Source organism: Talpa europaea (assembly GCF_964194135.1).
Source record: "Talpa europaea genome assembly, chromosome: 4".
Lineage (NCBI taxonomy): Eukaryota > Metazoa > Chordata > Mammalia > Eulipotyphla > Talpidae > Talpa > Talpa europaea.
This window is the reverse complement of record NC_140070.1, coordinates 11,203,472-11,229,240: the sequence shown is the minus strand read 5'-3', so window position 1 is coordinate 11,229,240 and position 25,769 is coordinate 11,203,472. Positions and strand designations below refer to the sequence as shown.

General features: G+C 37.3%; 1 protein-coding gene across 1 annotated transcript in view; it reads right to left on the bottom strand.

The window, feature by feature from the left end:
- Nucleotides 1-20,199, bottom strand: part of FBXO8 (F-box protein 8) — a gene marked incomplete at both ends in the record, with an annotated part of 41,848 nt that extends 21,649 nt beyond the window's left edge. The window contains one exon of the mRNA XM_084231983.1: nucleotides 20,145-20,199. Within this exon, the coding sequence (XP_084088109.1) occupies nucleotides 20,145-20,199 (55 nt within the window). The remainder of the gene's footprint in view (nucleotides 1-20,144) is intronic.
- Between the last annotated feature and the right edge of the window lie 5,570 nt (nucleotides 20,200-25,769).

Here is a 25,769-nt window from a genome sequence, read left to right as displayed (position 1 = left end):
GTCCTTCTGCCTGCTCTGCTCCCCGCTCTGGCTCTGGTGAATTCTCTCACCCTCCCGCGCTTCTGACTGTACCCAGTACTTGTAGAAAACAAATAAAAATAAATCTAAAAAAAAAAAAAAAAAACAATTGACCTAGACTTCCTATTTGATCTTGATTTTACATATATAACTTTTCCTGAGCAAATAAATTCGTTGAGAAAATTTGTAACAGAATTGTAAACTAATACAAGTAATTACTTTGATTTACAAACAAAATATTTTTGTTTTATAAACCCCAAAAAGAAGGGACGTATTAATGATTCTTAAATACGGAAATTTGTTTTTGCAAAGAAGCCACAGAAGATAAACTTTTCTTCCTATAACACAAACTAATTAATGGTATGTTCCTAGACTAGTGGTTAAGCTATTTAATTATTTTATTATTTCTTGTCATAGAGTATTAAGAGAAGGAAAAGTTAAGTCATAAGTGGGGAAATTTTTTTTAAAAAACACACATCAGGGCCTCCCCCGTGGCGCAGCGCAGCGGTTGAGCGCTGGGTTGCGAAGCTGCCCGCAGCCTCTGCAGCGCTGGTTCAATTCCTGGCTGCTCCCCGGCCACCGGAGGAGGGACCCACATGGCGCGCAGACCTCTCCTGCCACCCGCTGCTCCCCTCAGCAATGTACTTCTGTCCTTCTGCCTGCTCTTCTCCCCCCTCTGGCTCTGGTAAATTCTCTCACCCTCCCGCACTTCTGACTGTACCCAGTGCATGTATAAACAAAACAAACAAATAAATAAAATAAAATAAAAACATGCCTATATAAAAATAAAAAAATATAAAAAAATTAAAAAAATTAAAAAAACACATCAGATAAAGGACTAGTTAGCCAAAATATACAAAGAATTCTTAAAATTTAACAATAAGCAAACAACCCACTTAAAAAAAAATCAGGTGATCTGAAGAGACACCTCACCAGAAAAGATACATAGACAGAAAATAAGAATATGATAAGATGCTTTGTACATCAGGGCATTAGAGAAACACAAATTACAATGATATACTACTACACTTCTATCAAAATGGCCGAAATCCAAAACTTTGACAACACCCTTCTGGCAAGGGTGTGGGAACACAAAATGATACCCACTTTGCAAGATGGTTTGGGAGTTTCCTATTACAAAGCAAAACACACTTTTGTTCTATCACCCAGCATTCATGCTCCCTGGTATTTATCCAAATAAGTCAAAAACTTAAAAACCTATATGCATAGTTTATAGTAGCTTTAATCATAATTATCAATATTTGTAAATAACCAATATTTTCTTTAGTAGGTGAACAGATGAACTGTGGTATATCCATACAATAGATTCAGTTTTAAAAAGAAATGAGCTATAAAGACACAGAGGAACTTTTAATGCATATTACTAAGAGAAAGCAGCCAATCTGAAAAGGTCACATAATGTATCTAACTCCAACTATATGACATTCTGGGAAAGGCAAAATTACAGAGACCAAAAATAATTAAAACAGAAAAAAAAATACGGAAAATAAAAAAAAAATTGTAAGGAGTTTTATGTTTGATTAATGTTTAAATGTGCCATGTTGCATTATAAGTACAAGTTTTGACCAAAGTATAACATTTTCAGACTCACAGTCAGAAAGGAAGGTATTTTATTTTCACATGGCTAATTCTGTTAAACTTAGCAAGCAAATATCCAGGGATCACACTGATTACTTAGCTCATTTTGCATTAACTGTTGTCATTTTAGACAATTAAATTATTCTTCTCTTTTGTTTTTATGCAACTTAAAGGTAGATAATCAAAATGGTAACTACGGTATTTGATGTCTTGAGACTTTTAAGGCATTTATTATCAATTTCTTTGTATTTTCACTACCACATCTTTCCAGTGGCATATGGTTAGGCATCTGTTGTTACTCTCCAGGATGTTGCTAGGGAACCCGGAATCAGGGTGATTTCTCTGGCTCTGGACTTTAATGGGGATCACTTAAACTGAGAGCACTGGTTAATGTGATTCAAAAGGCATCCAGAAGGCAAAAAGAGGTAAAGCCAATAGTTGGTTCTTAAGGGAAAAAAAAAAAAAAAAAAGAAAGCAAATAATCCAAACTTGATGGGGAGGATAGAGGCTGAAGCTCAGATACACATAATTCAGACAAAGAGAACCACAAGATTATGCCTCATTTTAAAATTTCCCTACAGATAAATAATCGTGCAAATTGCTCTTTGGAGACTTCCTTTTCCCTTTGAAGCAGTTACTGATAATGGGTAAGAACCCAGTATGACAAATCACTTGAGGAAGATTAATATCATAAGCTTATCCTTTGGAGTAAAGCAAGGGTCTCCTTCATGTTCCCTCACCACTCCCAATCTTCCCTGGGGAAACGGGGGTAAAATGTAGGCGGAACTGTCGGAAAATTGATAAAATTCTCAGAACATCCACTGCAGAAGCTGTGAAGTCAGTCATGAGGCCTGGAAGCATAGTGCTGTGGACTCTGACATCAGACGGACTTGAGTTTACATCTGGGCTCTATAGGTTATTACCTACAGGATGATGGGGGATTTGCTTGACTACTCTAAGTTTTCGTTTCTTCATATATAATATGAAAATACAATAATGAAAATACCTTTAGCTCAACAGCCTGTTGTATTAAATAATGCACATAAAATCTATTACAAAGCTAATAATCAATAAAATGATAGCCATTAGTTTATTTTGACAAAATTATATTTTCCTAATGTGGAAATGATGCGCACCCTGGCAAAGCCTATTTAATGATACTTCAATCGTCCTGATGTTCTGCCTGCTGAAGAAACTCATCTGTTCTTGTGGATGATGGCTTCCTAAGATTTATTTATCTGGTATTTCATTCATGATTATTTGTTTTCCATAAATGCTGTTCTTTTATATGCATGTTCTGACCAAACCAAACCAAACCAAAAAAAAAAAAAAAGCCTATGCTATATTTCACAAAAAATTTCAAAACTCAGAATGCCTCGTAATAGTGCCAGTAGCAAGGCATGAAATAAGTTCTTGTGTTATCATTCGCAATCTGTCAACATCTAGCTCTAAAGGAGATATTAAATATGATTCAGTTTCATCATGGGTTCTTGCATGGTTTCAAATTCTTGCAAATGGGCATTCAAACCCGTCAAAAACAGATTTCAAAATACAAACTCTTTAATCTTAAAGTTTTACAAAACCTTGGTATGTTTTCCAACACTAAAACAATACTATAAAAACATACCATGCTCCATCATTTGGGCAAAAAAATTAAGCTGCATGATGAAATCACTGAATATGTAGCTTCAAATTGAAAACAAAATATAAAAGTTTTTGCATTTGAAATAACTAGTTTTGATGTAAATATGAATTTTGGGATAAAAGTATTACTGATATTTGCTATTTGATCAGTAGAGGAAAAATCATTATTTCTTGGAAATAGCATTTATTCTCCTAAGAGAATAATTAATCTACTTCATGTAAAATAAAATAAATACAATCAATTCTTGCGATTTACAGTAATGATGTTCTATAAAGTCACAGTAAACAGTGAATCAGTGAGTACTGAGCCACAAGGGGAAATACAGGATTAGGTCCCTGTAAGCTTCTGGTCACATTTTTGCCAATTGATGAGTACATAATCGCGTTTTATGTGTGCTTCTGCTTAAAGACACCTTATTTAACATATACTGCTAGTTCACTGACACTGACCTCACCAATCCTGAATGACGCTTACTGTACACACCTAGTCGTGTATCTGTGAAGAACCCCACAGTCTTCTTGCACTTACTAGACAGCATTTCAGCACTAAGCTTGGGGCCATTTAAGCAGAAAAATCACCAACAATAATCAAAAAAAGTATGGAAAACGTTTATAAACTAAATAGACAATGAAAGGACACTTGTTTATAACATGAGAGCTAAGACAAGAAGGAGAGAATGGACTTGCTCCACTCCAGTAGGGAAACTGTGCCTCCACAGACTTTTTTGCTTTGCACAAGTCTGAAAATGACCATAAAAGTGCCAGGGTATTGACTTGGGGGATACAGATGAATTTCAGTGAGCAGTTAATTTTACAAATACAAAATGTAAAAATAATGAGTCATGAATATAAATTAATACAATTTAACATGCCCCATGCCTTTTCTTCCACTCTTTGATTTATTTTGTTTAGCTTCTTTATCATGGTCAGAGGATCTATAAAATTCTTTCTAAAGTAGCTTCAAAGTCAAATCAAAGATATTTTCTCCTGGTCTCCAGAAGCAGAAACTGTACTTCATTATTTATCATCTGAGAGAAATAAACAAAATTTTCATAATTATTTATACCACAAAGGAAAAAGTATACTAACAATAGATTCTACAGATGATTTAAATGTTGAAATTCTTCTTTTCAGAAGAAAAAAATTGGGTGGGGGGCAGAGAAGTCAAGGCAAACAGGATGATATTTACTCCTTATTTGTCAATGCTATAAAAATGCTACTCAACCACAGATTTAGATATAACTTAGTAAATGGAAATTTACACTTTACAGAGAATGATTAGTACAAAATACATCTTGGAATCCCTTTGTAAACTGGATAAAGAATAGAAGCAACGGTCAAATAGGCAAATGAACACTATTCAAGATTTTCTATTTTTCTAGAATTATGCAAACAGGTATCAATTTAATTAATCCTGAACATTTTGATACAGTAGTCAAGTAATGCTCCTTGAATCTTAGAGATATCATATACTATTTTAAGGGCAAAATATTTATGTTCAACTCTGCACTATTTGCAAATGCACTCATGGGGCATGCTAATGGGAGAGGACTCAGAGCCTGGCACTGACTATTCAACAGAGACTGGTAAGCAAACTGAATGGTTTGGAACACTCACTGGTCCTGGGGATAAATGTGCCCTATCAGCTGAGAGTTAGTTTATTCATTTAATTTCACACACATACAGAATTTCATTTTGGTGCTTACTGTTATATTTTAGTTAACTTCTGTTCAAATGTAACTTTCTGTTCCTAAAGTCCCACGCTGCCATGGCATGGTGGCTGCTGTGATGACATAAATAGAAACTAACAATTTTAGGAAGATTCCAACAATCTTTAAATATAACAAAGTCCTTGGAGATTATTTACCAAGAAGCATGCATTAGCCTTCTAGCTTAGCTAAAGATACCCCTATGGAGCAAACAGCTAGTATCACCTGTAGATGATCTGTACTACCTGTACGAGACAGTATTTCAGACATGATAAAACAGGTGTTATGCATATGGTGTTTTTCCTTCCAAGAAAAGCTCTCCTGGCATTAAATTGCTTAATTTTAATGTTCTAAATGCAAATTATTTGAGTCCATGTCAACATGGTTTTGGGACTAAGTTTCAAGCCAGGATCTGGATAAAAATAAATGTAGGGTACCATCTTATTATCATGATTGCTATTTATAAGCTAGCAGCTGGAGAGCACATAGAACATACTTTTTAATTACAGAAAGAAATGAATACATCAGACAGCATTTAACCAAATGATCAAAATTAACATTTATAAGAGACACATGGATATCATGTGCCTCTGATATGACAGCCAAGGACACAGCATCAAATACAGTATTCCAGCCAAAATGTAAAACCTGAATCTGATCAGGAGGGATATGGGAGAAACCAAATGCAGTGTGTCAATAGATATTTTTCCCTTCAAAATGCTAATAAATACTGACTGTGCCAAGGGCTATTTAAGTTTATATATATGATTTCATTTTAATCCTCACAACCACCCTAATTGATGAATATTACTATACTAATTTTTTATTCAAGGACTGGTGAGCCAGAGAGATAAGCAGCTGTGTGTGATCTCTCACAGCTGGCAGATGGAAACTCTGGGATTCAAATTCAGGTCTAAGCAAGTCCAAAGCTTTTTTATTCTTTCTTTTTTCTCAAAGCTTTTACTCTTAACCACCAAACCTCATGCCAGGGTTGTCAGAGTCCACGGATGGCGAAGGCGTCTACCATCTGTTTCTTCATCACTGGCTCCCATCTTGTACCTCTCTCACCCTTTATTACCGTCACTGCTGTTCTCAGCTGCAGCTTCTCTTTGAGGCTACTGTTCTTCCAGAAAGCACATAGGCTTTATTAAAAAAAAAAATTGGATTCAAAATCCAAAACACAATCTGATTTGCCTGTAGTCTGTGGTCCTCACTTTTCTCATCAGAAAAATAATGGATGATTCTTCTCCCATGGAATTTAGGGGGGATAACATTTAAGAACCTAGCCCACAGTAGGTAATTTCCAATAAAAGTAGTTCTACATTCATTCCTTCTAGTCCCCTTTAAATGAGGACTCTAACTTTGGTTCTTCCATTTCAGAGAAGCCCTGATTATTTTGTATTTAAATATAAAAATAGTATTTGTATGACTGAGTAGCCATTATTCTGATTCTAAATTTTTTTTATTATTTATTTTTTTTATTTTTATTTTTTTTAAATAGAGGCATGTTTTATTTATTTATTTATTTGTTTGTTTGTTTGTTTTGTTTATACATGCACTGGGTACAGTCAGAAGCGCAGGAGGGTGAGAGAATTCACCAGAGCCAGATCAGGGAGCAGAGCAGGCAGAAGGACCGAAGTACACTGCTGAGGGGAGCAGCGGGCGGCAGGAGAGGTCTGCGCCATGTGGGACCCTCCTCCGGTGGCCGGGGAGCAGCTGGGGATTGAACCGGCGCTGCAGAGGCCGCGGGCAGCTTCGCAACCCAGCGCTCTACCGCTGCACCACCGGGGAGGCCCCTGATTCTAAATTTTTTATGATTAGTGACATTTGGAGCGATGCCATTTACCTTTGCTAGGAAGAAAAAAACAACAACTAGTAAATATATAAAGTTAGTTAAGGGCCTCCCCGGTGGCGCAGCGGTTGAGTGCTGGGTTGCGAAACTGCCCGCAGCCTCTGCAGCGCAGGTTCGATCCCCGGCTGCTCCCCGGCCACCGGAGGAGGGTCCCACATGGCGCGCAGACCTCTCCTGCCGCCGCTGCTCACCCGCTGCTCAGCAGTGTACTTCAGCCCTTCTACCTGTTCTGCTCCCCGCTCTGGCTCTGGTGAATTCTCTCACCCTCCCACACTTCTGACTGTACCCAGTGTTTGTATGAATGAATAAATAAATAAATCTTTAAAAAAAAATAAAGTTAGTTAAAAGTGGACTTTGCTTAGACTGATACATGAAATATAAAAACAGAGTTTGGCAAATAAGATCAAGTCACTGATCAGTGATAACAGAAATATTTTTTACTACCAATATGTCTCTAGAGATGAAGATTTCAAGATTTCATGGATTTCATGGGACGACCCATCATGTCAAAGGTCCCTTTGGTAGTATTGCAAAATTAAATTTGCCCATTAATAATAATAAAAAAAAATTCTACTGAAGGTCTTTCTAACTTTTAAGAATTAATTTCTAGTTTTATTATGCTGTTATTACAGAATATGGGATACATAATGTGCCGCGGACCAGCATAGCAGTAGACGATGAGGCCACCTCAGGGTTGAGAGAAGCGTGCAGGGTGGTCAGGGCGTCGGCGAAAGAAATGACACACAGACACACTTCAAGAGTGAAAATCTGAGTGTAATTTTTCTTAAGTTTGTGACTAGTATATATATGTTTTCTAAAAGCACAGGAATGAATATCAAAGAAATTAGCTTGCTCGCTGGCTCAGTCTATCACTATCAGGGAGGTGATCTACATAACAAGCAATGACCATTATAGAAGAAAGGAGGAAGTTTAGAAAGACAGATAAGGGATTAAAGTTTGTAGTTCTAGGAAGATGGGATAGGATTTTTAGCATTCTTGTAGTGGTTCTTGGTGGTCGTTATCTATTGATAAGCTTCTGCCTTTTCAGGGAGCTTCTGCTGCACTTCCTCTGCTTCAGGCTGTTCTCCCACCGCGCGCTGGTGCCCAGCCGGATCTAGGGACCGTGGCGAAAGCCATTCCATCTAGGGACCGTGGCGAAAGCCATTCCTAAAGATCACTGCGGTGGGAGGTGCAGCAGGTAGGGTTTTGCTGTTCTCCCCCTGCGCGCTGGTTGCCCAGCCGGACCTAGGGACAGTTAGCCCTAAAGGTCACTGCAGGGGGAGGTGCAGCAATAATGTTTGCTTGAGAGAAATGTACAGGTTTTATTGACATTTCTACTCTGCAGTAAGAACTTAAATGTTGAAACGCCAATTATGCTGTATATTATGTGATCTTTAGACATTTCAAGTAAGCTTTCTAAGCTTCTGTTTCCTATAAATGGGGCAAGCAAACCTATCTATTTTATTTTTTTTAAAAGATTTATTTATTATTTATTTATACAAGTTCTGGGTACAGTCAGAAGTGCAGGAGGGTGAGAGAATTCACCAGAGCCAGAGCAGAGAGCAGAACAGGCAGAAGGACCGAAGTACACTGCTGAGGGGAGCAGGAGGCAGCAGGAGAGGTCTCCGTACCATGTGGGACCCTCACCAGGTGGCCGGCGATCGAACCAGCGCTGCGGAGGTTGCTGGCAGCTTCGCAACCCAGCACTTAACCACTGCGCCACCAGGGAGGCCCCAAACCTATCTATTTTAAAAGATTCTATGAACTTTAACTAAGATAATATATAAAAAAGCATCTTTTAATTGGTAAAGCAGTATGTAGGCTTTGCTTACATTTCTTTTTTTTCTAAATGCAAAAATTGGAGATACTCTAATCTTTTTCTGACATGATTTTGGATGTAGTTTTCTCATTTTAAAAAATAGTACAGTTTTAGTTTAAATGAACGTGTTATGAGAGACACCCCACTGATTGGGAAAAAATCTTTGTACTCCAGTCAACTGATAAGGGACTGATCACAAAGATATACAAAGAACTCACAAGGCTCAACAAAAACAAAATAAACAATCCGGTCAAGAAATGGGCAGAAGAACTTAAAAGACATTTCTCCAAAGAGGAAATACAAATGGCCAACAAGCATATGAAAAAATACTCAACATCCCTTATAATCAGGGAAATGCAAATCAAAACCACATTGAGATACCACCTTACACTAGTAAGAATGGCACATATCAAAAACACAAGAAACAAATGTTGGCGAGGATGTGGTGAAAAAGGAACTCTCCTGCACTGCTGGTGGAAGTACAAACTGGTTCAACCACCATGGAAAGCTGTGTGGAGATTCCTCAGTCTATTAAAAATGGAGCTACCATATGACCGGGCGATTCCACTCTTAGGGATCTACCCAAAGGACACAAAAACATGGATTCTATTTACAATAGGTAAAACCTGGAAACCACACAAATGCCCCAAAATAGAAGACTGGATGAAGAAGATGTGGCATATATACACAATGGAATATTATTCAGCAATCAAAAAAGATAAACTCATGCCATTCGCAAGAACGTGGATGGAACTAGAAGGAATTATGCTCAGTGAAATAAGCCAGAAGGAAAAAGAAAAATTATCAGATGGTTTCACTTATAGCAGGAACCAAATAAGACATCAGTGTAAAAAAATAATAACAGTACAAAACACAACAAAGCAAAAATAGACAATTATAAATCAGAGACATCCTGCAGGGGAGGAGGAGGGAGAGGATCAGTGGGAGGAAGGGAGGAGCACAGGGGACTAAGGTGAGGGTGCATGGGTGCATTGGGGAAGGAAATTCTATGGGGACTCCACCTGAGGAGGTGGGGAGACGCAAATATTGTTTAAAAATGAATAATGATGTAAAAAACAAAAAAATAATTAAAAAATTTAAAAAAATAAATGAACCTGTTATAACATAGGATAAAGGAACTCCTACCCAGACAGCAGTATAAATTAATCCCCAATAATTATACCAATTAGTAATCTGTTAAAATTTATAAGAAATAGTTTCTAAAAAGAGGTAATGACCTATACAAAGAAAATTATAAAACACTGTTAAAAGAAATAGAAGAAGACACAAAGAAATGGAAAGACATCCCCTGCTCATGGATTGGAAGAATAAACATTATTAAAATGGCCATCCTACCAAAAGCAATATACCGATTCAATGCTATTCCAATCAAAATTTCAATGTCATTCTTCAAAGAAATAGAACAATTATTGATGAAATTCATATGGAATCACCAAAAACCCCGAACAGCCAAAGCTCTACTGAAAAAAAAAGAAGGAAATGGAGGCATCACACTCCCAGACTTCAAACTAGACTACAAAGCCATAATCATCAAAACTGCATGGTATTGGAACAAGAAAAGACATACAGACCAATGGAATCGAATAGAAAATCCAGAAATAAATCCACAGATTTATGGTCAACTAATCTTTGACAAAGGAGCAAAGACTATGCATTGGAGCAAAGAAAGTTTGTTCAATAAATGGTGCTGGGAAAACTGGGTTGCTACATGCAAAAGAATGAAGCTTGACCACTACCTCACACCATACACAAAAATCAACTCAAAATGGATTAAAGAACTAGACATAAGACCTGAAACCATAAAATACATAGAAGGAAATATAGGTGAAACACTACGTGATTTGCATATCAAAGACATCTTTACAGACACATCACCCAAAGCAGTGATAGTGAAGGCAAAGATAAACAGCTGGGACTACATCAAATTAAAGAGCTTCTGCACAGCAAAAGAGATAATAACAAAAACAAAGAGAAACCCCACCGACTGGGAGAACATTTTTGCACCCAACGCTAATGATAAAGGACTGATCACAAAAATCTGCAAAGAGCTGATGTGACTCAACAACAACAAAGAAAATAACCCAGTCAAAAAATGGGCAGAAGAGCTAAAAAGAAATTTCTCTGAAGAGGAAATGCAAATGGCCAACAGACATATGAAAAAATGTTCAACATCACTTGTAATCAGGGAAATGCAAATCAAAACTACCATGAGATACCATCTTACACCAGTGAGAATGGCACATATTAAAAAAACTAGCAACAACAAATGTTGGCGAGGTTGTGGAGAAAAAGGAACTCTCCTGCACTGTTGGTGGGAATGCAAACTGGTCCAACCACTATGGAGAGCTGTGTGGAGATTTCTGGACCTACTAAACATAGAGCTTCCACAGGATCCAGCAATTCCACTCCTAGGTATTTACCCAAAGGACACAGAAACATCAATTCCAAAGAGCACCTGCACCCCTATGTTTATAGCAGCACTATTTACAATAGCTAAGCTTTGGAAACAGCCCAAATGCCCAAAAATATATGACTGGATCAAGAAGATGTGGTATATATATACCATGGAATATTACTCAGCATTCAAAAAAGATAAACACATGCAATTTGCAGCAACATGGATGGCGCTGGAAGGGATCATGCTCAGCGAAATAAGCCAAAAAGAAAAAGAAAAATACCGGATGGTCTCACTCATAGCAGGAATCTAGAAAACTTAAATAAGGGATCAGGAAAATGAATAACTATAAGAAAGTGAAAATCAAAATCAACAAAAACTATGAACCAGAGACACTTTTTGGGGGGTGGGGGCCAGGAGGGGAGGGATTGGGGTCAGAATGGAGCATGTGCAGTTGTATGGGGGAATATAAAAATAAAATTTATTATTTAATTAAAAAAATACTTTAAAAATAAAGAATTTAATTTTCCTCTCCCCCCCCCCCAAAAAAAAGAAAAGAAATAGTTTCTATGTACTTTCAGTAGATGACATTTTTTTTTTTTAAAGATGATATTCTGGACTGTCTATAATGTGTTCTTTTTTTAAAAAAGTAGAGTATTTCCACAAAACAATAGAGAGAAATTATTAACAAGCTGTTGGGGTATCTAATATAAAGCCTACCTGTAAAAACTCCAGACAACTTTCATCAAAACATCCCAGCATGACGAGTTAAACACCAACTAAAGAAAAAGGTAATTATACTAATGTGTTTTTATTTTAATTTTTAAACTTTGATTCTGGGGCAGTATGCATTAAAATGACAAATGCTGTGGAGACAACCATATATTGGTTTATAAACCATTTAGGTGGAGAATAGACAGTAGAAGATGAGAAGAAGAGAAAGGATTCTGGAAGTCTCAGCATTCTGCTTAAAATACCTTTTTTTTTTTTTTTTTTTGAAGCAAATCAATTCTGTAAGTAAGTGTCTTTTTGATCAAACAGTGGTAAATCATTATGTGGTGACGGCACTTTGTGATAATCTCATTTAAATACTCTATAAAGGGCCTCCCTGGTGGCGCAGGGGTTAAGACGCAACCTATGAAGTAATCCGCAGCCACTGCAGCATGAGTTCGATTCCCAGCCGGCCAGGGAGAAACCCACATGGCGGGACAGATCTCTCCTGTCTCACCCGCTGCTCCCCTCAGCAGTGTACTTCGTCCTGTCTGCCTGTTCTGTTCCCCACTCTGTCTCCGGTGACTCCTCTCACCCCCCGCATCTCTGGACTGTACCCCAGTTCTTGTATAAAAATAAATAAATTTAAAAATAAATAAATAAATACTCTATAAATGGGTAATTTCTCTTCAATATTTCTTTAGCACCTGTAGAGTGAAATTTATATGTAAGAAATTTCCTATCTCAGCTACAGGTCTAAAATGTAAATTAAAAGTGTAATCTCTAAAAGCTAATCCATTAATACTGAAAGATGAGGAAGTTCACTTGTTTTAATTTTTTAGAAGTTTTCAACTTTTTTTAAGGAAAGAATAACAACTAGAGTTTTGATTATTTTATTTCTGAAAATCTGTAAGTGATTTCATGGAATATTACTCAATGGCATCAAGAACATGGAGAATCTGTAAGCAGGTATTTTCTGAGACATTTAGAATCAACGTGACAGCCCAGCATTTATTTCTCTACTTCCAAAAGAACAGACCACCTAAGTTGAAGAGACTGAGGGGGAAAAAAAAGAAAAAAGAACCTGATAACAAATCACACCCCTAAAATTGAAAGGCAAAAAAAATGTAGAGAAATGAAGTTAGGGTGAGTCCACAAGGAGGTCTTTCTAGGAAGAAAGGGGAATGGCGAAGTACAAGGAGGTCAGGAGCTTATTTAGCACCTTAAAAAACAAAACAAAACAAAAAAACCCACAACCAAAAAACCCCCACTCATTAAATTTAAAGATCTGGGGCTGCAAAAACAGTTTTTGTTACTGAAAGGACACCTTTTATAGTTTTTTTTTTTTTAAATTCAAGAAGATTTACAATATTACTTTGTTTCCTGAAGGTTTTTTTTTCCTGTTCTTTGATTTTACAATGAGTGTTACCAAAAGACATCTAAACAAATGTAAAAATTAAGGTGTCATTTAAATGTGACCAAACAGCTGGGAATTTTAGGCTTATTTTAATTTCTTTGGGTTATTTTGTAAGAAATGTTCTACTGTCTAATCATTTTGACTTTTAAATCAAACAAATTTCTCATCAGCATTGTTAGTAACTACACTGGTTCTTAAATGCACTGTTTACTCAACCCCACTGTACTCAGCAGCTGCCAATTCAGCCTATCCCAACCCACCTCCTGTGGTCATACCACACTCCATGCTTACTAACCACAACAGCCACTCCCAGAAGAACTGTGAAATTAGAAAACAAAACGTCTGTCTATAATTCTCAGTGAACTGCTTTTATGCAAATAAAACAAGGTGTTAAAATAAGTAACAAATGCTGAGGACAGCCCCAAATTGGAGGTAAGTTAGAAAACATACAAGAAAACACCTAATAATGAAAAGATTGATGCAAGTGCCTTCTTTAACTAGTTGGGAGTATAGTAAGTTCTCACGTAACATCATGGCTAGTTCTGGAAACAGCAATTTTATGTTAAACAACAACTAACCTATTTTACTATACAGACTAATCGATATAAACAAAAGTTAAGTTTCTGTGGAACATTTCTGGTCACAAAAACATCACCAGACTATTAAATAAAGGCCACAAATAATTTCAATATTCAACGATCATTTGTATTCATTCATTCATTCATTCATTCATTTTCCAACCCATTATTCCAGATCAGCGTCATTGGTGACACTTCCCTGAAACCCAGGCAGAAGGTGGGGACCCATCGTGACAAGCCATCCTTCTGTTGCAGAGCACACTCTCAGACTGGGACAAATGACAAGTCAGTGACCCTCATGTGGGGAGAAAATGGAGCACCTGGAGAGAAGCCACACAGACACGGAGAGAATGTGCAAACTTTTTCCTCATCAACATTATAATGAAATGATGTTGAATGAAATGATATTAATCAAGAGTATTGGGCAAGTAAGTCACTTAAATTTCAATGGAAAACAAGCATTTTGAACCTGATGATCCATAAGTTCTCTTTTAACTATAATTTTTTTTGATTCAATAGAATAAAACAAAAATGAGAAAAAATCCTAAAAAATTAAATAAAAGCAAGAGGCAGTGGCGGTGGATGTGTGTGTGTGTGTGTGTGTACTTTGCATCTAACCTCCCGTCTATCTTTTCCCCTCCTCCAAGTGTGTGAGCAGACAGGATCTCCCAGCATGACTCACTTGCTGCAATCTAATTCAAGTAGCTTATGAAATTCTATACAATCCATTCTTGAAGAACAGATTTGGAGAGGAAGACTTAGAATGCTTGAAAACAAAAATTCCACTTGTTAAAACAAATAGACTCAAATAACTTATGTGACTGCTTATCACATTCTCTAAACCTGCTGCTTAAGCACAGGAAATATCCTCTCAACTAAACATTTGCCTCAAATATGATGTAAACTTATTTAATTTGGGATATTTAAATTTTTTACTGTAGAACCTATGACAATATATTTGCCCCCCAAAAAACAAAGAGGATATACATTCCTAAAGGATTATTTCACTAAAATTGCTTAAAAATAATAAGATAATTCAACAAAAAAAGTGAAATGGGTCATAATCTTCACTGTTAATGGATTCAATGCAGTATCACAGGCCAGCTAAGGGATTAGCCTCCATTTCCAAATATGAATCAAGATGCAGAGAGGGAAAAAAAAAGAGCTGCTTTATAGCAGTTGGTTAAATAATGAGCAATAAAATCATAAATCTGAATGACTCATATCAATGCAATTTGACCAAGGAAAAGATAATTTCAATTCAATGTTTTTTATATTGTGAAAAGAAGAAAATGACTTTTTAAAATGTCTATGACAAAGCATAGTAAACACACAAAACATTCCCTTATTAAACTGCTCATATATTATATAAATCACAATGCAGGTTTTGGCTTATCTAGCAGGTATTACCATAAGATATTGATGAAAGTATTTCAACTGTGATCTTTCCTCAAGCATCCATCTATATAAAATGTGGCAGACATCTGAAGTCTTGAAATTACATTAGTTAATTGACAGTAATTATTATAAATGAAGTATGCTTATCAGATAAGGAGCCCCAACTCTAAAGTCAAATTTGCAATTTGAGAATTGACACATTCAGGCTAGTGTTAAGCAGCTGAGGTATAAAAGATAAATGTGAATAATATTTTATTAGTAAAGATTGTATAACATCTTTCAAACTTGGAAGAAGCAGAGGCAACTGTAAAATGGGTTACAGCCAAAACAGTATTAGAACAAATCCTGAAGGCTCTACCTTTAATGTCCAATAAGCTTATATGGATCACTGATGAAAGCTGTGCTGGCGATGTACAGCAAGGCAATGTTAAAAGTTGGTACTTGACACCTAATGATGCTTAAAACTGACATAACAGATACATTTATTCTGTGACACACTTCTCAGAAATGCTGCCATTGATTTGCATTCTTGCAATTATGTTTGTTCTGATTCCATTTCCACCAGGTAAATGGTGATGGGTAAGGCATGTACAATCTCCAGTTGTGATACACTTTCCTCATGTAGACCCTAAACCACATACATACCTCTCATATCCGCAGTTTTAGGCAAAGTTTCCCAAGAAATACAATAATATAATAATAGGCCTCCCTTCAAATCATAGGGAAAAAAAGACAAAAAATAATTTTCCAAGAAAGAATGCTTGTACAAATTTGCTTAATTCTTTACAATCTGTTATTTTCCAGTCTGCCTGTATTTTTCTTGGACGCATTTTTTTTGCTCATTGATCCCTATGTATTAACTCCTAAAAGTTATCAGTCACGGTTATTAGTGTTAAGTTGCCTATAAGATGACCTCCAAAGATCCTTAAGTCTTGAGACTGTGTAGTCATCTCCCCAGACTTGGGATTGGATTTACTGATCACATGAAACAAATAAAACATGGCAGCAGTAATGGGATATCACTTCTGAGATATCTTGGTTGTTCTCTGACAGGTTGTTCACCCTACACAAAGTCAGCTACCGCACTGTGAGGTAGGTCTACTGAGAAGCTCATCTGTTGGAGAACCCAGGCCTGACAACAACCATGTAAGTGCACTTGAAGTAGATCTTCTTCTGCTTCAGTGTAATTGTCAGATGAGATCAGAGCCTCCAAGTACAGCTGGACTACAACCCCCTGAAACAACCCCACCGAGGCAAAGGCACTCTGCTAAGCTGTACCCAAATTTCTGAGACACAGAAAATGTGAAATAATAAATATTTGCTGTTTTAAGTTGCTAAATCTTGAGGTAATGTGTTACTCAACAATATATAACTAATACAGTATTTCATCAAACTGTGACGTTAACTAGATAAAATTAGGAAGTTTCTGATACAAAACCGAAAAACAGGAAAGAATTATTTCTTCATTTTGAGATTTGCTCAATTTCGTGAAACATCTTCTGAGGAGGAAAAAACCCCTCCTCTCTCAGAAATAGGGATACCAAACACCAGACAGTAAAAGAAGGGAAGGAGAGCTGAAATGTATTAAGAATTAGTTTCACTTTGCTGTCAGACTAATGATGACATATTGCTTTGGACAGGAACAGCCAGATTCCTTGAAAAAAAAAAATTCCATTTGTTAAAAACCAGACTCAACTACTAACTTATTTAAACAAATATAAAATCTGAAAACAAACCTAAAAAAAAAAAAAAGATTGAGAGTTGGAATTCACTATGCGATTTTATCCAATCAGTAAAATTTAATGGAGCACCCACCATGCAAAGAACTAGAATATCCTGTTACAGTGAGACAAGAGACAACTGATGAAGAACTTGCCAATTCTATAGCCAAAGTCTGACGGCTAAATCACCTGGCGATTCATCGTGACCTTTAACTGTGTTTGCATTTTTATTACTGGAAAGTATGTAAAGAACCGAAATCTTTGCCTATGCACCAAAATAACACTCGAATTACCTAAAAAGCAACACTTGGCCAAAAGAGAGCAATCCTTGCCTTTCCTCGGCTTCATGGCTGAAGGTAGCCAGATCATACCGGGGTCCCGAGCTCACCTGCACCCCAATAGCCTAGACACCCCAGGAACACACCCCCTCCCGCCTCCAGACACTGACTCCCCATTTCATATGCCGCCACCGCTTTCACTCAACATGCTTCGCGCTGCCATTGGCCCTAAAGTCTTGCTGGTTGGCAAGTTTCTGCCAACTGGCGAGCACCGCTTAGCTCTATTTCCGAGAGGAAAAGTGGGGGTGCAGAGGGAAAGTGGGGGTGTAGAGGGAGAAGAGGCAAGAGCTCTGAAATAGCCCGGCCGACGCCTGTACCTGCGCGACCTGCGATCCCCACCGCCGCCGCGACGAATCGGCCTCTGGGTGGGGGCTTCAGCCGACAGGAAAATGGCTCAGCCGGGAACCGGCGCCCGGGCCATGGAGAAGCCGGTTCCGACCCACTCGTGCACGCCGCGGGCGGGGACGGAGCTGAGACGCCCGGGCGCAGCCCCAGCCCCCGGCGCACTCCGCACCTCCAGCGCAGCAGCCCGGGCCGCGACCGTCGGACTTTTGACGTTTCCTATTGTTGCCGGAAGTGACGTCCGGGTTCTGCGCCTTAAAGAAAAAGCATTTTTGTCTCCGTCGCTGACGATTCGCCATAGAGGCTCCTTTTCTCCCTTAGCAGCCCGGGCTCCTCGGAGCATCAACCCTACCCCCGCTGCTAGCCTGCCGCTGGCGATGCGGCCAGCCGCTGAGAACGGCTCCCGGCAGGGTCGGACTCCTCAGCGGCCCGGACGAGCCGTGTGGAGAATCTGCTGCGAGGAATCGCCGGCCGCTGGGCCGCCGGCAGCTCTGCAGGGCCGGCCGCGGCGCGTCGCGGGCTGCGACCCTCGTCGCGGATACAAACGGTCGGCGCGGGACGCGCGCGGGGCGCGGGCGGCGGCCGCTGGGACTCGGGGCTGCGGGCCGGGATCGCGGGCCTCCCCGGGGCTTGCAGGTGCGGCCCCCCTTTTCCTTGGTCGTGCGGAGTCAGAGGCTTTCAGAACCCGCTGCTTTGCTCGGCGGCTGCGGGGTGCGCCCAGGAGAGCGGGGGGCTGCGCCCCAGGGCGGTGCAGGGACAGGAGCCCTTATTACCTTCCCTGCATGCCCAGGGCATACACCCTTTTATTTTATTTTATTTTATTTTATTTTATTTTATTTTATTTTATTTTATTTTGGTCAGAGAAGATATAGATAGATGTTTTTATTGCCTTTTTAATAGCTTTTATAAATAGCAAGCACTATTCAGGGGTTTATTTAGTTTTCAAAATGTTATGACTTTTTAAATTTTTTTTAATTTTATTTTTGTATTCCCCATACAATTGCAGCCCCCTTATTTTGACCCCAATCCCTCCTTTCCCCGCCTCTGTGACTTTTTTATCTTCACATTCAAAGTCTTAATTCATAATGCTTGCAGAGATGATTGTTCTATAAGCCTAGGAGATTTTTATTTATTTTTTTAAACACTATTTGCGTGCCCCCACCCCCTCAGGCGGAGTCCCCATAGAGTTTCCTTCCCCAAAGCACCCGTGCACCATCACCTCAGTAGCCTGTGCTCCTCCCTCCCTCCCTCTGATCCCTCTCCCTCCTCCTCCCCTGCAGGATGTCTCTGATTTGTAATTGTCTGTTTTTGCTTTGTTGTGTTTTGTGCTGTTTTTATTTTTTTACACCGATGTCTTATTTGGTTCCCCTATATTCCTGTTATAAGTGAAACAATCCGCTATTTTCCTTTTTCCTTCTGGCTTATTTCACTGAGCATAATTCTTTCTAGCTCCACCCACGTTGCTGTGAATGGCATGAGTTTATCTTTTTTGATTGCGGAATAATACATCCTTTTGCTAACAACTAAGAGGGAAGAGTCCTGGCAGCTCTTCCTCTCTGATTCGCTTATGTCTTTAGGTTGCAAAGTTTATCGTCTGATTCCTCCTATTGGATCCGAGGAACCATCTGCTTTTCTGAAATACCGCCTAGAAGGAAGAAATGAAAAATAGGTCATGTTTGATTTCTCTGATGTTTCAAATATTTCACCACCGTCCTAGAGGGCTAGATTTTTCCCTCCTTAGGGAAGAAATTAACCTCGAAATTGATTCTGGCATTATGGCTACACTAGGTTCTTTTTCTATGATCAGCCACATTTATATGAGAACACAGCAGCTTCCCTGAGTTCTGTATTTTTTCCTTACTCCCTCTCCTCCACCTCCTCCCATTTTCTCAAGTTTTCCCTTTCCGAGACCATTCTCCCTATTTATTAGAGCGGGTTTCCGTGTTATCTCTTGGGGAGAGGAGGGACTTTTGGAAACTTGATTTTCCTCATCACTCCGCTTCCTTTTTATTTTTGATGCACGGTGTTTAGATAATATCTGTTGTTGTGAACTATGTCACAAATTTAGTCATCTACCATAGTAGATGAGTTTAGGTGCTTCATTCCGAACAAAATTCTTAACTGCATTCAGTGGCATTCTGTTCGGAGGATCTTTTCATGACATCTAACAGCATTGAGAAAAACCTTAAGCCGCTATGGTGCACCGCTTTCGCCACGCCTCCCCTAGTAAATTAAGTTGGACAGAGCACTCTCTGGAGGAAACCTGCGAGCAATACTGAGAACTTCTTAATGGTTGGAATATATGTTACTCCATTTAATTTACCTTGATGAGTAATGAACCACCTCTTAATTTACTTTGATAAGGATTGTAAAATTAAAATGTCAACCAGTTTTTAAAATAACAAATTTTTCATCTCCAAATACCATGTTAAAATGTGTATCTTGTGCATGAAAATGTAGAGGGGTAGCTGTAATTTTTTTCTGTAATTCTCACTTTTAAAAAATTCCTTTATTTTCCATACTTTTTTTATTTTATCACTTATTTCCTTCACCTACAGATCCAACCTGTACTTGTCTCTTACTCTTCTTCAAAATATTTATTCTGCTGGTACTGAAGAGGATGTGTTCCAGGGACATACTTTGTTGTCAGAAATTCCATTATCAGAGGTAGAAATGATATGAGATATTGATATATCTATTTGAGGATTTAAAAGAAGATGGAAAGATACCAAAAAATGTTAAATGGTATAAAATTATATGTGCTGAAAATATGGACTCTCCATCTGGAGGGAATTAAAGTCTGGGGAAAGAGACAATTTATTTTAAAGTTATAGAATGACTGGGTGGGGAAGGAGCCACTAGAAGAATTGTGGGTTTGGAACGTAGAACAAGCTTAGACCTGTTTGTTGTATTAACCAATGTCAGCATCCAAGAATAAGTTTTTTTTCAGTTACAGCCAAATTAGTTACTACTTCATCTTTCACAGGAAAGTGAAGGCTGTTCTTGGGAAGTTATTTCTCTTGTTGTTTCTGTTTGCTCATTTACCACCAAGTTGTCCTAAAAAAAGACGTTAAATGAACGTTACCTTGCCCTCTATTTTGTATAATGTGATTTCAGGGTATCTTTCTCTTTTTCTGACTATCTCCCATTTAATAGTACCTAAAGTAGTCTCTGCCTAAAAAATGTAAATGTTTAGTAGGCATAATGAGTTGACTGAAAAATACTAAAACTATGCATGAGAGTGTACATTTTCTTTATCAAGTTGATGAAGGAAAGGAGATTTGAAGTAAGAAAGTACTGTGTTCCTAAGGAGGTGAAAAGTGTATAGAATTCCATGGGTAGGGCCTTAACATAGAAAGCTTAATAAGTTTAGGATTTTGCAAATTGCTAGCCTGATTTATCTCAGGTTATGTGTCAACACAGAGGTGTAAGGAGTCCTGGGCAACTGCTGGAATTTTGATTAGTGGGAAAAGATCAGACTAACTTCATCTGATTTCTAAAAATGTGCTGTTTTCTTTTTAATCACAGTGACTTCATTTCAAAGAAACTTCATTCCCAGAGGGTCCATTATTTAAGGTATTGTTACATATTTTCTTCTATGAAGTTTCTATGGTCAGTGAAAGGAGATATGTTTAAGTGTACTGTTGAGCTTTGCCATTTTGGCCGATTAGATTTATAACACAGAAGCCTTTTATCTCCATCTGGCAAATGATTTTAACTATTTACCTTTCTATTTATTTATTTTATAAACCTCCTTTGGGAATAGCATTCTTTGAGAATTTAATGAAAGTCCTACATGCTGTAACATGAGTCATTTAAAATATAATTCCATGGTATTATGTTGAGATTTTAAATAATTTAAACATTGTATTTGAAATCTCATTTGTGTTCATTAATTTGGTATGTATTTATGTATGCATATTTGCATTATGTATTTTTTTTTTTTGAGTCCTATTCCTGTTTCGCAGGCTCCTTGTATATCAACTTTTAATACATACAACCAATATATTTTCCAAAGCAATTGTTAATAGTTCACCCTTTCAGTGCCCTGGGTGAGTTTCAGGTGCCCTGCAGTCTCATATTTTTTATTAACTTTTAACTTTCTAATAATTACTATAATTGAGTAACTTTTCACATGTTTACTTTTTTGTAAAGCTCTTGTTCAGATCTTTTTCCTGTTTATCTGTTGTCTTCTGTTTTCTGACGGCTTTGTAGGAAGTAACTTAGATATGAATTTTTGTGAGTTATATGTACTGCAGCAGCATCATCTGCTCATTGGCTTATCATTCTCTTCTCTTTTGATGAACAGAAGTTCCTAATTTTAATGTGGTTTATCACTCCTAAGATATTTTTCTTTACCTGAAGATCATAAAGAGATTCTCCTCTATGATCTCCAGAAAGCCCGATTACTTTACATTTCACATATAGTTCTTCAACAAACCTGGAATTAATTTTGTGAAGACTGTGATGTCCCCTTTATATCAAGGTGTCAAGATTTATTTATTACATCTGGATATTCGATTGGCACAGTACCACTAGGAAAAGACCATCCATTCTTCATAGCTACTCAGCAACAACTTTGTCATGAGTCTAGTGTCATTATGTGCATGGTCTGTATCTAGACTCTATTCTATTCCAGTGTTCTATTTGTATGTTTTTTCACTAATTCCAAATTTAGCTTGGTAATGTGTCTTTATGCCTTAATAGTTAAGTCCTTCAATTTTTATCTTGAAGATTGTGTTAGTTATCCTTTATCTCTTTCGTTTCTATATAAATTTTACAATCAGGTAAAAATTCTCCTGCAGGGATTTTTTTTTTTTTTAAGGGGGGGAAGGGGATGGATTGAATCTCTCAATCAATCTATTTAGTCATCTATTCCTTGATGAAGATGTATACCTCCTTCAATTTAGGACTATTTTAATAATTGATAAAAGTTTACAGTTTTCTGTTTTGAGGCCTTTTACACCTTTTTCTACGTTTATTCACATGTTTATAATATGTATTGATGCTATAGTGAATTATTTATACATGCATAATTTTAAAACATTTTCTAATGATTTGGAAATACAGAGAAAACAATTTTTGTATATTGGCTTCTATCCAGAGCAGCCTTGCTACCTTTCTTTTGGATATTTTCATATACAGTTCTGTCATCTGTGAAAAATGACATTATTTTCTTCCTTTTTGGCTTTCATTCCTCTTATTTCTTTTTCTTGTGTTTTTGTGCTACCTCGGACCCCAAGTACAATGTTGACTAGAAATGATGAGAGTAGGTGATTTTACCTCATTCTCATCCGAATAAGAAAAGTTGCTGTTTTTCACCATTAAATATGGTGTTTGCATCAGATTTTTTACAGATAGCCTTTGTCAGTGCAAGCAGCTCCCTTCTCTTCCTGATACCCTAAGAAATATATTATGAATGAATGTGGAATTTTATCAAGTGCTTATTCTGCATGTATTCAAATGACTAAGATATTTTTCTCCTTTGTCAATCTATTGAATTATATTGATTGATTTTTTTTTGTCTTAGATGTTGTGTTATAATCCAATATTACTTTATTAGTTTTGTTGTTTAAATTTTTTGGCTTTGATTGTGGGGAGATGTTTCATTTGACTCCTGTGTCCCTTTGACACTGGTGGAATCACTGTAGGATAGGTTTGTTTGTTTTTGTGCATGTACTTGCTTGCCTTCTTGTTTTTTTAATTAGAGAATAACATCACACACCAAGATCTGAATGCTAACGCACTCTTTACTGCTGGGGTGTAATTGCTTTTAGTTATTTTCAGCTGACCAGAGAAAATATGAGTCTGTATTCTAAGATATCTGCATATACAGACATACGTATAAATATTTCAATATGACATTATATATTAAACTACACATGAGTTCATACTGATGTCTCTAACTAACCAATTAGACATGGGTCATTGTGCTCTCCTGCCCTTTCTTGTCTGTAAACTCTCATTCCAGCAGGAGAAACTTGGCTCCTACTATTCTACCATGTCTGTATTTGTTTAATTTCAGTATATATGTATAGAAGTATCAGAATTAATTCATTTGCATGCGGGATGCAGAATGACAATGTCTAGTTTATACCATGCAGTTGATTTTACCTTTCATGTCACAGGCTCCACTCATTTCCCAAGTTACTTAGTCATCATCTTTTCAACCTATTCCCTTTTATGAGACTGCTTCACACTTAGATTCCTCATCACGGTCTGCATTCCTCCTGGAGATTGCCCAGCTTCCTAAATGATTATTTTAAATTTGCATGCATTAAGGTTCACTCTCTATGCTGTACAATTCTGTATGTTTTGACAAATGCATAATTTGATACTCTGCCATTACAGTATTAGATTATTTCACCTCTCTAAGAACTTCCCCTGTACTACCTGTTCAAACCGTCTCTTTTCCTTCTCAGAAACCTTAACAGCCACTGATCTTTATAATTTTTATTGTCTCTACAGTTTTGCCTTTTCCAGAATGTCATGTAAGTAAAATCATATGTATGTGTAGCACTTATAAACTATTTTTTTTTCATTTAGCAATATGCATTACCTTCCCTCCATGTCTTTATATGGCCTTACAGCACTTATTTGTTTTATTACTGAATAATATTCCATTGTATGGATGTACCACAGATTTCACTCATTCACTTTTTCAGGGACATCTTGATTGATTTTAGTTTTTGATGGTTATGAATAGAGCTGCTGTAAACATCCCTGTAATATCTTGTATGTATATAAGTTTTCAAGTCAACTGGGTAAATACTTACCAGCACAATTGCTGATTATCTCTTAAGACTATATCTGGCTTTGTAAGATTTACTAAACTGTCTTCCGAAATGGCTAAACCTTTTGCATTCCCATGATCAATGAATGAGAATTCCTGTTGTTCATAGTCCTCATAAGCATTTGGTAGCATTGTTTTTTTTTTGTTTGTTTGTTTTTGTTTTTTGGATTCTGGCCATTTGGATCTAGCCACTATAGGTGTGTAGTAGTAGTAGTTTGTTGTTTGCTCTTATTTTAATTTGCAATTACCTAATGGCATATTGTGGAACATCTTTTATTATATGCTTATTTGCAGTCTGTATCTCTTTGATGAGATGGATGTTCAGATATTTTGCAAATTTCTTAATTGGCTTGTTTGTTTTCTTACTCTTAAATTTAAGTTCTTGTGTATTTTGGCAACAGTCTTTTATCCAGCGTGTGTTTTGTAAATATTCTCTCCTAGTCTGTGGCCTGTCTTCTTAGTCTCTTAACAGTGTCTTTTGAGGAACAGAGGATTTTAATAAAATCCAACTTATTTTTTTATTGCATGTAAAAAATGTACATGCAGAAACTCAGGGAAGCAGAGAGGTAGTTGCTTAGCTGAGGGACTTATGTTTGCGTGAGGTAGAGGGAGGGTAGAGAAAGTGAAAAATCTAGGGTTTAGGACCTCCATGTATGGATGTTCAAATAATCATTCTTATTTCAACCTCTTGGCCTAACGCTATAGCCTTATCAGAAGTATTGGGCATCCTCATTTCTGAACCTATATCCAGCTCTTTCTCCCTGAACAGACAGATGGAATTGACTGCCTTTTCTGCTCTGCTAGTTTGCTTATTACCACCCACCTATTTGCTTTTTATATTCTAAATTTTGTTGATACCCCTTCTGTCATTTGGAGTTCCTTTTAGTTCCCTGGTCATTATACATATGCTTGTTAATAAATTAGTTCATGTAAGTGATGTTTAGAAAAGGACATGAAAGCATCATGTATTAAATACCAGCCATATTTAAGCAGCTGAACCTGAATTTCTTTTAACTTGCCAATTTTTATTTTTTAAGCAAAATATCTGATTGGTAAACTACATGAGGTCAGAGTCCTCAGAATAATGATTAAGTTTGTACTTTGTCTCCTTTTTTAAACTAATTTTAGTATAACCTATATAAACATCCAAAATAGTCATTGAGAGACATTATTTGGGGTTGGAGTGATGTGACTTCCCAAATGGTACTTTGTTGTTCAAAATAATGTATTGGGGCAGGTGTCACTTGTAAGAATATAAACAAGGCAAGTCTGTTTTTTGCTATGGAAAAGACATTGGGGGAAAAAGCACACCTGACATTCAAGAACATATAGTAGATGCAAGATAGTATTAGTTGGAAAGGGAAGAGATAAGCCAGGGGGGGAAAGCTGGGGTAAGATAAATAAGGTAAGTGCC